Here is a 12,891-nt window from a genome sequence, read left to right on the forward strand (position 1 = left end):
CTCAAAAAGTCTGCAACACGTGCATGGAAAGTCCACCATGAAATCGAACTCAACTTTTCAAAAGCTTCCTCAAGTGGTCCCCATTTACATTTGGCAAAATTAATCTGCCATGTCAGCCTTCGCTTCGAATAACGTGCAATCAAAATTTGAAAAGCACTTTTCAAAATTCAGCCAATCCAACGGTAAATTCCCTGTTCCATCCCCCAATATCCACCGTCCGTTCTCCTGAACCCTCAACCCACCATTCTTCCTTTTCATCTGACGGTACTCACCGCATTTTTTTTTTTTTTTTGCTGCTGATATTAGGGAATGACATTTATAGTTTTTTCTGCTGTTAGGTTTATAATTTGAATTCTAAATCCGACGATTGATGAGAATAAAAAGGATGTGAAAAAGAATGAAAGGAAAAAAAATACTATAATTTTAAACAAATTAAAAAATAAAACCAATTTTGAACGCTAGCGTTAGCAATAGCCTTTATTAATTCCATCTACACTTTTATGGAGTTATGGTTTCCATTAACCTCGTCTTCACTTGTATATATACCTATTAAAATGGATTAATGGAATAAGCCGTCACAAATGTTTTATGTTCATAAAAACTTGTAAATAGTACCTACCTCCATAAATAACGTATGTTTGTCTACATCAGAGATGTAATCGAATCGAGTTACTCGTGAGCAGCTCAAAAGTTTGACTTGGATTCGATTTTGTTCGAGTACGAGTCGAGTTCGAATAATTCAATAATTATTTAAGTCGAGTTCGAGTATTGATTTTTCAAGTTTGATGGCTTGTCGAGCTTTATCTAGTACAAAGTAATTAATTAAAAATTATATTTTTAGTTATTACAATTTTACTATTTTAGGATTGGAAGTTGTATAAATTATTAGAATTACTCTTTTAGTCGAGTTAAATACTCGAGTTCGATCATACTAGTAAGAAAATTGGATCGATCTCGAGTTTTTGAACTATTTTTAAAATTTAAATTCAAACTCCATTTCTGTTGTTTGCTCGAGCGCGAGTTTGAGTACAGTGATATACTCGCTCGACTCGATTATATCGCTATCTATAAAATTGATTTTAAGCTAAAGTGACATTTATACGGCCATACGGGGAATTATCATTCTTAGCTGTGTGTATGATTATTGAGACTCCGGGTTCAAATAAAAATTAAACCATCGAGTCCCACTGCCTTTCTAGTACCGCACTGTACAGCACAACGACACACACTCACATACTTAATAGGGATCTTGACAAGTTGCCACTTGCCGTACACTGCTATGCCAGTACATGCAATTAATTAATTTAATTATCAATACAATGAATTAATTGTTAATGCTTGTTGCGAAGTATTATATTAAAGACTCGTCTGACTGTATGTGGTTTTGATTTTTTGATTTTTGAACGTGGATTGCTCTCTTTCTGGGCAGCTGTGTCCTGTTTTGGTAGCTTTGGTATTTTCTTGTTTTTTAATTAAGGAGGAAGCTTTGGTACTTTCACTAGTTGGGTAAGCTTATTTTCAAAAACTTGGTACTGCTCTCCCAAGATTCTTCTGATTTTCTTGCCTTCCATTTTTTCTATGATTAAAAGATTTTCGACCGTTTGATGTCTTCTTGTCTCATTAGGATACAGTAGCACCATTACAGCCTTTTGGGTACTTCTCCTTTTCCTTGCAACTCACAAGTCATTTCTTGTTCATGGTCAATGTCTTGTCTGTGGGCCGGTGCAAAAAGTTTGTTTTCAAGGTCAAGGCTTTGAGAATTTTCCATCACTCTCAGGGGATAAAGTTCATTTCTTGCCACAGTTTCAAGGTTAGAAAAGAGGGATTTGGGTTTTGAAGGTTGAGCATTCCTGGGTTCTTTTCTTTATTCTTTATTTTCTTTTTGGGCAAGATATTTTGGATTGGGGATATAAAGAAAGAATTTTGAGGATCAAGCTACGTATGGTTGCTTTCTGGGGAAAAAAGGCCGGGATTCTTGTTTTTGAGTCTTGAAGGTTGGTTCTTTGTCTTTTCTTGCTCTCTGCAGGTCTGGTTTTTGGACGGGCAAAACAAGTGATTTTTCTTTTTCTTCTTCTTTTTCCTTTAACGAGACTGTAGTTGATAATTAGAACTTATCTGCATTGATACTTAGTCATTGCTTCGGGATATTTTTATCTCTCTGGTTTTGCTTGCAGAAACAGAAGGGTGGTAAGTGGTGGTGGCTGCTGATTGAGTTATTTGGAGTGACTTGAATGATAGGCAAAAGATAAAGCAATTTGAGGGCATCCTTTGTCATTTCTTTCATATTTATTGCACTATAATTTTGAAAATTCTTTGGCTTTGCGGCTGTTGGTCCCTTGTACAAAATTTCAATACACTCCATACAATGTACAACTGGAGATGGAGACTCCTATCTTCTCTTCAAAGCAAAGTCTCTTTCAGTTTCTGTTGTGTATATATTTATTGTTTATATCCAATTGCCTCATATCTTGGTAGATAACTGTAGAAATAGAATTTGGGGCGGAAAATTGTGGGCCTTTACCTTTTTGCAAAAGAAATTTCTTTTTATGGTCAAGATATTAGATCTACTCCAATTGAGCAGGGGAGCCTATGGAAAATTCATCACTGATCAACTATTGTGCAATCAATTCCACAGTAGAAAAGTAAAGATACCAACTTTTATCTTTCTTTACTAAACTGTCCCCTTGTATTTTCTCTTTTGCAATCAAAATACTTAGCTTGTGAGAAGGGCCATTTGGTCATGTTAAAGATTTATCTACCGACTGCCATTATTGAATTTTTGTGTGTAATGGCTGTTGGAAAGTTCATTCTTTCACTTTCATCAGCTGTAACTTGTATCCGTAACATTAAATTATTTGTGCATTTACTTGGCTAATATTTAATGTGCCTCACTGGTATTCAATCATCATTTCGTTAGTCTTTTTGGGTAACCTCGTGGGGGCCTTCATTAGGTACTAAGTAATTGCCTGTCTGGTCTTGTTTTCAGTAAACGAGTGTTGTGTGATCATATAAGATTCTCGAAACTACTAATCTCGACCGCCCTCTCTCTTTCTTTATTTATTATAGCTTTTATAATGCCTAATTTTTTTAAGGATTGATGATTGCAACTGCTCCAAAGCTTTAAATTTTCTATGCAAAGGTATACAATTTTTAAACATCTTCCTCATCTAAACCGCAAAATTGGAAGGTTTGGCTTCTGTCAAGTTCATTTCTTTTTTTTTTTCTCTGCGACTCTAGTTGATGGTACTATTTGGTTTTTCTGAAAGATTGAATCTTTTATCAAGTTTCTTACCTGGGTTTGAAGTGTAAGTGTCTATTTTTAGTTCATCCGTGTGGGGAGATTCATTTTTTTAGCGTCATTTGGGACAAAGTTATTAAGATTTGGTTTCTTCTGTTTCAGTTGTTTCTGGATTTGGTGAAAGCTTGATTTGCAACTGGGTTGTAGAGGAATCATGGTTGAGGATGCAGGAATGGATGCCAGCATTGATATGTTGTCGGCTGAGGAGTGGCTATCTCGCGCACAAGAGCTTGTTCCTGTTGCACTGAAGAAGGCTAGGGAGGTCAAGGTATTCCCTGGTAGGTGGAAGATGATAGTCTCAAAATTGGAGCAGATCCCAGCAACACTATCTGATTTGTCTAGTCATCCTTGCTTCTCGAAAAATGCTCTTTGTAAGGAGCAGTTGCAGGCAGTATCAAAGACCTTATATGAAGCAAATGAACTATCAGAGTTGTGTATACATGAGAAATATGAAGGGAAACTTCGGATGCAAAGTGATCTTGATGCACTATCAGGCAAATTGGATTTGAATTTGCGTGATTGTGGTCTCTTGATCAAAACTGGTGTGCTTGGTGAGGTGACCTTGCCATCTACTGCTGGTAGCACTTCGGCTGAGCCTGAGGCTGCACTACATGGAAATATGCGAGAATTGCTGGCGCGGCTTCAGATTGGGCACTTGGAGGCTAAACATAGAGCTCTTGATAGCCTTGTTGAGGTTATGAAAGAAGATGAAAAGAATGTCTTGGCTGTTTTAGGTCGCAGCAACATTGCTGCTTTAGTCCAACTTCTAACTGCCACATCTCCTCGAATAAGGGAGAAAACTGTCACTGTAATATGCTCTCTTGCAGAATCTGGTAGTTGTGAGAATTGGCTAGTTTCTGAAGGTGTTCTTCCACCTCTTATAAGACTTGTTGAATCTGGTAGTCCAGTCGGTAAAGAGAAGGCCACAATTTCTCTCCAGAGATTGTCGATGTCAGCAGAAACAGCCCGTTCTATTGTTGGACATGGTGGTGTTAGACCTCTAATTGAGATCTGTCGAACTGGTGATTCTGTTTCACAGGCTGCTTCTGCTTGTACATTGAAAAACATATCTTCTGTTCCAGAGGTGCGGCAAACACTAGCTGAAGAAGGCATTGTAAAAGTAATGATTAATCTTCTGGATTGTGGAATTCTATTGGGATCCAAAGAGTATGCAGCTGAATGTTTACAAAATCTTACCTCCAGCAATGATAGTCTACGGAAGTCTGTTATTTTGGAGGGTGGAATCAGAAGCTTGTTGGCTTATTTGGATGGTCCACTGCCACAAGAATCTGCCGTTGGAGCACTTAGGAATTTGGTCTGCTCAGTCTCCATGGAGATTTTAGTTTCACTTGGTGTCATTCCAAGGTTGGTTCATGTGCTTAAATCTGGATCACTTGGTGCTCAGCAGGCTGCAGCATCTGCAATCTGTAGGATCTGTAGCTCCACAGAAATAAAAAGACTAGTTGGTGAGGCTGGTTGCATCCCTCTGCTTGTTAAGATGCTCGAAGCTAAAGCAAATGGGGCGAGGGAAGTAGCCGCGCAAGCAATTTCTAGCCTAATGACCTCATCGCACAATTGCAGAGAAGTCAAGAAGGATGACAAAAGTGTGCCTAATTTAGTGCAATTACTTGACCCAAGCCCTCAAAATACTGCCAAGAAATATGCAGTTTCTTCTCTTGCCTTGCTCTCCTCGAGCAAAAAATGTAAGAAGCTTATGATTTCATATGGGGCAATTGGATATCTCAAGAAGCTTACAGAGATGGACATCCCGGGAGCTAAGAAGCTACTTGAGCGTTTGGAAAGAGGGAAATTGAAGAGTTTGTTCATCAGAAAATAGAGGAGAATTGAACGTCCATGTATAAGAAACTCATCTTTCATCTTGTTTCATAATCTGTATGAAACAAAATAGTAGTTTTATTCGTATGGAGTAAAATCAACTAGCTGCAAATTAATGCAATTGTTGTCTCATTATGTATCGGTAATAATTCTATCATTTGTACAGATAGTTGTTCCATAAATGGCTTTTTGTGTGGTACTTGAAAGTCCTTGCTGGGCTTCATCTTCATTGATGGTGCTCTTTTGGCTTCATCTTCATCTTATAGCAATCGGGTAGCCTCCTTGGCATTCCTTTTTAATGGGAGAAAAAAATCTTATTCAGTCTTTCTATTTAGCAGATGGAAATGATTGCTTGATTCCCTAACATTTCTCCGGCAGATTCTGTTCAACTTTTTCAGTCTCTGCTGTAAATTCTCCTTTCCTGAACTTTTCAGTTACCTGATGCTGCTACCAACCAATACATACGCTACTTAAAATATATGTACAAGAACATTGCAGGTATTAGACAGATACGTGTATTATTTCTGGCATAAATATGCTCGCTAGCTTGACATCTCAACATAGCTTAAATAAAGTCTCTCATGTTTCAGGTTGAGATTTCCCCATGCGTTCATGCAGTGGCCAAGTCTATCATAGCTGGAGAACCTTGTAATGGATAAGGAGATATATTTTCTTGTTGTGCTTTTAGCCACATTAACTAGCCATAAGGCAAGTGTTCCTGTATCATGTTTGATCCACGGAGAGATCTAAAGGTCAGATTGATTCTTAATGTCAGCTTCGCTAGTTTCCACTTTTACAAGAACAGACTTGAGACACCAGATAGAAACCAGCTATTACTCCCTGTACACCATGGTTTCTTCAACGAATTATGACAAGAGTTGTTCGAGGGATTACAACACAGGTTCCAAGCCAGAACCAAAACAGCATACTTGGATCTTTTCCAGTCACACGGTCAGTCAAACATCATAATTTCTCTCCTACCATCCACTCAAGTATCTGCCTTTACTGCATTTCAATAGATATTTAGTTGATGAATTTGTTGAAGAATCTTCTCTCAGCCTTAAAGAAACTCTGCTGTACATCAATACTGCAAAGTCTTTTCCCCTTACTACAACAATGTTTTGTTAGCAGGTATAATCTTCATCAGGCCGAATGGTTCGACTGTCGCAAAAAACATCATTGATTCTGCATTTATCACTGCCTGGTCTGTAGCTAGGGTGAGAGAATGGTTCAGTTACAGGTGTGGTGTTCAGTGTCATGATATGGATCAATACACACAGGGCTAAGGTACTAGTCTTCAGTGATCAATATTTGATCAGTGATATTTCTAAATGGCCTTCAGCCAAAATATTTGCTCATTAAGTCTTTGTAGGTAAGATTCAAAAGTTTGTTGCTGTTATGAGTTCCAATCAAATTTCAATAATAGAGAAAGCTACACTGCACCTGACATCACTATAAATATGGTTTGTTAAGCAGCAGTATCAGCACTGATATACACTTGGTTGAGTGTTTCTAATCTAACCCCACAAAATTTTTGGTGTGGCTTTTCTGGTTCCATCAAATAAATCTTTTCCTCAAATGTTTTTTGATAATCATTTGTCACTGGATCCAAATCGTACAGGATTAAAGCGACTCTTCCTCAGAAACAAAGGGGTTTATAACATAAAAGAATTTAGAGTTGATGATATGAAAGGATTTAGACAAGAATATAGGCATGAAAATGACAATTGAGACCAAAAGCAAATGACAGTCAATTTCTCCTGTTCCTGTTCAAGAATTACAAATCTTTTGGCAAATGGTAATTTGTAGTATCTCCTTAATGAGATGATAATTGTCAAAATGAGAAAGCATCAAGGCACTGCAGCTTGGAGATCAAATGTCTTGAGCCTCTTAGGAATTTTTCTTTTTAATAAGTCAGAGAATGTTGGGATTTAAAAACTTGCTACGGGAGAAGGGGAGCAGGAAGAATTGAACGCCTTTAATTTTTGAGGCGTTAGCCTTAATCATTAGACTAAAGCCTTCTCACTCTTGTCAAGTTACTCGTATGTTCCAAAACAAAGATAAATTTTTATAAATGGTTTACCTTTGAAACATTCATGTAAAGGAAATTTAAACGTAAAAAGTAATTTTCTTTTTGGAGTCTTGGTATAGTAATTTTACTGTTTATAGTAAGTGCGTTAGACTACCTTTTTTTAAGTTTCAATTCCAAAATTAATTACCTAATAGTCATTGGAAATAAACTACCTCTAAAAATGTTAAGATTACATGTGTAGTAAAAATAAAAAAAAAAAAAACTGTATTCCTGCGTCAATATTTTAATTTGTTCAGCTAAGTTAGGGAAAAAAAATGAAAAAACTTTCTCTTCCAAATTATGACACGCTGGGGTGGCTTGAGAAGTTTAATAGTGGATTATTTTATTTCTGGATCGGATTATTTTTCATTTTTTTTCTTTTTCTTTTGTTGATAAAGATAGGAAAGTAGTTGGAAATTTTAGAAAGACGATGGGCTGGACTGAAATAACTGTTAGTCGTTTGCAACCATGGGCTGTTAATGATGGGCTCATATTGGCACATTACTTGGATAAGTGCTGGAGGGATAGACGAAGAGTTTGGGTCGGGTCGCGGACAGGAAGCAGGCCGAAAGAGCTGATTTTGTCGCGGATAAGTCAAACAAGGCCGTCCGTCAACGCATCAATGTCCTTGAGATCCGTGGAATCTGCTGATTGGATCTAAATAATTGTGGATTAGGCGTCAAACAATGAATTTTTTTTTAAAAAAAAATAGGCATTAACAAATGATAAATAGCATCATTGCCATATCCCAAGTATCATGGATTTCCTCACCTTTAATGTGATTATCTGACTTGGGGCTAATTTCTTATTAGAGAAAATTTGAATGAAATTATGTAGCCATAAACTTTTAGCACTAGAAAGCACTTCTTTAACACCTTTTTTTTTTTAAAGCCAAAGTTTAAGTATTGTTTGGATGAGTATTATCTGAAATATTATTTGAAATAATTATTGTAACACTTTTTATGATGTGATGTATATGATATAAAAAGGTAATTAAAATATAAAAAAATGGATTGAAAAATGTGTTTACAATGCAAGCGAAATATTATTTGAAAAAATAAAATATCCAAACAAAGTTAAATTCTTAATCTGCATTACTCTTTGGCCTATGTAGAAATTTTTTAATAAGGTCCAGCCAATCCATCTGTAGATATAATAGATATTTTTGCATAGCCATTATTGGGCCAAAAAATTATTTACATGTATCATAAATATAATTTTTAACACGCTTTTTTTTATCTTACATGCATCACATCAAATCATAAAAAATATTATAATAATTATTTCAAATAATCTGTTGGAGGAGAGTGCACGAACAATCTCTGATCTTCAAAAAATAACCACCTTGGAATTGACAGTTACTAAAAAGTTCAGTAGGGCTGAAGCGCGTAGAACGCTCTCTTTAAGACGATACGCGTCCCTACGGTACTTTTCAAACTGATGCAGAAGGTCTAGCGCGCCGCCTCCAGGATACACCAGTCCAACTCTATAGTTGTTACTTCCCTTTGATCTGCACAACCAAGAGAAGCAGAAGCTTCCCAATATCTTTCTTTGCCCAAAGAAAACAGAATGAAGGAGAAAGAAATGAGTGTGAAGAGGATAGTATTTTAGAATGGTCTTTTGTTGAAAGAAGTGTGTGTGTATCAAATTCTTTGGAGAATTCTACTATTTATAGGCTACAAGGCCTTAAGTAAAAGAAAATCCAATGTGTAACGGTTTTTTCCATATTAAATTGTAGTTAATTGGTAGAACTTATAACCTAAAGAGTTAAATTCACATTTGAATGGGTTATAAAAGACTTATTCAAATAATTCTTTTGTAACTCCTACAATAATTCTTTTGTAACTCCCACAATAATACATTTGACCAAATAATTCTTTTGTAACTCTTGTTCAAATATGTAACTCACAATTATAACTCCATTCAAATGGAATGTAACTCCCACAATTATAATTCCCATAACTCACCAATAAATTCTATTGTAACTCCTTGTAAAGATTTGGCCAAAAACTAATTAATATTTTATTAAAATACACCAACATTCCCTCACTTATTTTAACAAAATCTGAAAGAGATAAAAGCAAATTTGGACAAAGTGAGAATATCATGCATAGTGAAAGTGGCATTGCCTTGAAACCTTCACTTAGTGTTTCCATAATCCTCATATTAGAGTCAAAGTGGACTAAAGCCTTGAAACTAAGACTACTTTAAGATATGTAAGATTATGTCACACACATGACATTCAAGATATTAATTAATATGTTTCTTAGGCCAGCACATTTCGGCCTTGTGCTTTATCCCAGATTCATGAATGCTTTAGAAAATTAGCCAAATTCTCATAGGAAACGGTTTTTACTTCCACACTCGTATAGGTGAGTCTATCAAGAATGCCCCCATGACTAAGGCATGCCACCCATAAAGGGCTATAGAACTCATTATAAGATTTATATCAAATCTTAACCTTTTCTTTGTCATAGAATCACGAGTATGCTTTACACTATGGGAAGGGATTTAATATATATGCATGCTTTTCACCCAAACCATTCTATGATTCGTTTATCCCTGACTTAATTCTTGGGATCTCCAATCCCTAGGTAGTTGTATCCTTATAGATGATTCCAATTTAAAATTTTTTTAGGCTCAAGTCCCATTCCCTTTGATGTTTGAAAAATTTGTTCTCTAGCTAGAGCTTTCGTTAATGGATTAGCGAGATTTTCTTTTGATCTCACATGGTCTATATTTATAGCACCATCACATAAATATGATCTCACAGTACTGTGTTTTCTTCTAACAACTCTGGATTTTTCATTATAATATTTGTTATGTACTCTACCAATTGCAGCAGTACTATCACAATGTAAAAGTATAGATGGTACTGGTTTATCCCAAACGGGAATTTCAAATAATAAATCTCTTAATCAACTGGCCTTTTCACCGGCATAAGCTAAAGCTATAAGTTCTACTTATATAGTAGATTTAGCAATAATGTGTTGTTTTTTAGATCTCCAACACACATCTATACCACCCAAAATAAAAATATAGCCAGTGGTAGATAATGAGTCACCAGATTGAGAATTCCAATCTGCATCACTAAACCCTTCTAGGACGGCAGGGTAATTTTTATAAAGTAAACCATAATTTATAGTACCTTTAAGATATTTCATGACACTAGTAATAGCATTCCAATGATCATAACTAGATTTACTTGTAAATCTACTCAAAATATTTACAGCATAAGCAATATTTGGTCGAGTACAATCAGTGGCATATTTCAAATTTCCAATTATGCTTGCATATTCATGCTGATTTAACACAATTGCATCATTCTCAGTTGGATATAAATGCACACTAGAATCAAAAGGAGAGGAAACTGGTTTACAATCATAATACTTATATTTTTTAAGTATTTTTTCAATATAATGTGCTTGATCTAACATAATTCCTCTAGGGTTCTAGTAATTTTCATTCTAAGTATTACATTGATTTCATCCAAATCTTTCATATCAAAATTATTTTTTAGTAACCCCTTGGTATTTTCAATAATATTCAAATTAGTCGTAAAAATTAAAAGGTCATCAACATACAAGTATAGGATAACATGAGTATCTGCAATAGATTTATAGTAAATACATTTATCACTTTCATTTATTTTAAAATTATTTGGTATCATGCTCCTATCAAATTTTTCGTGCCACTGCTTAGGAACTTGTTTCAAACCATATAAAGATTTTGTTAACTTACACACTTTGTTTTCATGACCAGGTTGTACAAAACCTTGTGATTGATCCATATATATTTTTTCTTCTAAATCTCTATTAAAAAAAACTGTTTTTACATCCATTTGATGAATTTTAATATTATGAATGGCAGCAATAGCTATAAGCAATCTTATTAATGTAACTCTTGTTACTGGTGAATACGTATCAAAAAAGTCTACATTTTCTTTTTGCTTAAAGCCTTTAGCTACAAGTCTTGCTTTATATTTATCTATTGTACCATCTGGTTTTAGTTTTCCCTAAGTACCCATTTGCATCCAATAGTTTTACAACCAATAGGCAAATCAACTAACTTCCAAGTTTTATTTGACAATAAAGATTTCATCTCTTCATTTATAGCTTCTTTCCAAAAAATAGAATCAGGTGAGTTTAAGGCTTCTTCTATAGTTTTTGGATCACCATCTACAGAGTAAACTAAATAATCTGGTCCAAAGTCATTTTCTACTCTAACTCTTTTACTTCTTCTCAAATTTTCATTAGTTCCAAAATTTTTTAAATGTGTAGAGCTAGTTTCATTTATTATTTTTTCCTTTTCACCCCCACTATTTCTTAATTTAAATGGAAATTTATCTTCATGAAAAATTGCGTCAAGTGATTCTATTATAATGTTACTTTCTATGTCATAAAATCTATAAGCTTTACTAGTTAAGGCATATCCAACAAATGCACACTTTTTAGCTCTAACTCCTAATTTAGGAATTTTTGGATCGGCTAATCTAACATATGTCAAACAACCCCACACACGAAAATAGTTTAAATTTGGTTTCCTTTTATTCCATAACTCATAAGGTGTTAAAAGAGTTTGTTTTCTAGGCACTCGATTGATTATGTAATTAGCTGTCAAAATTGCTTCTCCCCAAAAATTCTTTGGTGCACTTGCATTCACCATTATTGCATTTGTTAAATTTATCAAAGTTCTATTTTTACGTTCTGCTACACCATTAGATGCAGGTGAATAAGGCGGAGTAGTTTCATGAACAATTCCTAAAGATTTAATGTAATCAATTAGTCCCAAAGTTTCATAATCTTTTCCTCTATCACTTCTAAACTTTTTAATTTTCTTGTCAAAATGATTTTCAATTTCTTGTACATATGTTACAAGTTTTTCATGTGTTTCACTTTTATGTTTCATAAAATATACATAAGTATATCTAGAAAAATCATCTATAAAAGTTATAAAATATCTTTTACCACTACGTGTAAGAGTGCCTTCAAATTCACAAATATCAATATGTATTAATTCAAGTAAATCACTACTCCTTTCTACTTTTACATGTGGCTGTTTTGTGATTTTTGTCAAGCTAGAATACTTACATTTTTCAAAATCATTTTGAAGCTTAGGTAACAATCCAATATAACTCATATTCTTTAAATATTTAGAATTAACATGACAAAGTCGAGCATGCCATAAATTTGTACTAGAAGCAATATAAACAGAACTAAGAGATATTTTATTCATTTCAACATTCAATTTGAACATACCATCATATGCATAACCTTTTCCAACAAATGCATTATTTTTTGTAATCACATATTGATTAGAATCTATAGTTTGCTTGAATCCAGCTTTGTTGAGAAGATAGATTGAAACCAAGTTCTTTCTGATTTGAGGAGTATGAAGAACATCTTTCAAAGTTAAAGTACGGCCAGAGGTAAATTTTAGATCCACATCACCAACACCTACCACCTTAGTATTATATGAGTCACCAAGTAGGACCATTTTACCTTCTTCAGCATGAGTGTAGCTTTTGAACCAATCTTTATCATGGCAAATGTGCCTAGAAGCACCTGAATCTGCCCACCACCCTTCATGATTCTCTAGCATGTTCACCTCAGTTATCATAGCCACTAAAGGCTCTTCAGCTACATGAGCTTGAGGTTTATCACCATACTTTTTAGGTTGTCCACGT

At 34.7% G+C, this 12,891-nt stretch overlaps 1 protein-coding gene across 9 annotated transcripts; it reads left to right on the plus strand.

Moving 5' to 3' along the window:
• Positions 1-1,671: 1,671 nt before the first annotated feature.
• LOC113761089 (protein CELLULOSE SYNTHASE INTERACTIVE 3) lies at positions 1,672-5,386 on the plus strand. 9 transcript variants are annotated; one of them, XM_027303921.1, is made up of 2 exons: positions 1,672-1,994; positions 3,401-5,386. In XM_027303921.1, exon 2 carries the CDS (start codon positions 3,453-3,455, stop codon positions 5,133-5,135), a length of 1,683 nt encoding a protein of 560 aa, XP_027159722.1. In that variant the 5' UTR covers positions 1,672-1,994; positions 3,401-3,452; the 3' UTR covers positions 5,136-5,386. The 9 variants fall into 9 exon arrangements, with proteins under 9 accessions (XP_027159722.1, XP_027159726.1, XP_027159723.1 ...); XM_027303925.1 differs by lacking the exon at positions 1,672-1,994 and adding an exon at positions 2,582-2,642; XM_027303922.1 differs by lacking the exon at positions 1,672-1,994 and adding an exon at positions 2,822-2,951.
• The last annotated feature ends 7,505 nt before the right edge of the window (positions 5,387-12,891 follow it).

Source organism: Coffea eugenioides, chromosome 2, assembly GCF_003713205.1.
Source record: "Coffea eugenioides isolate CCC68of chromosome 2, Ceug_1.0, whole genome shotgun sequence".
In the NCBI taxonomy this organism is placed as follows: domain Eukaryota; kingdom Viridiplantae; phylum Streptophyta; class Magnoliopsida; order Gentianales; family Rubiaceae; genus Coffea; species Coffea eugenioides.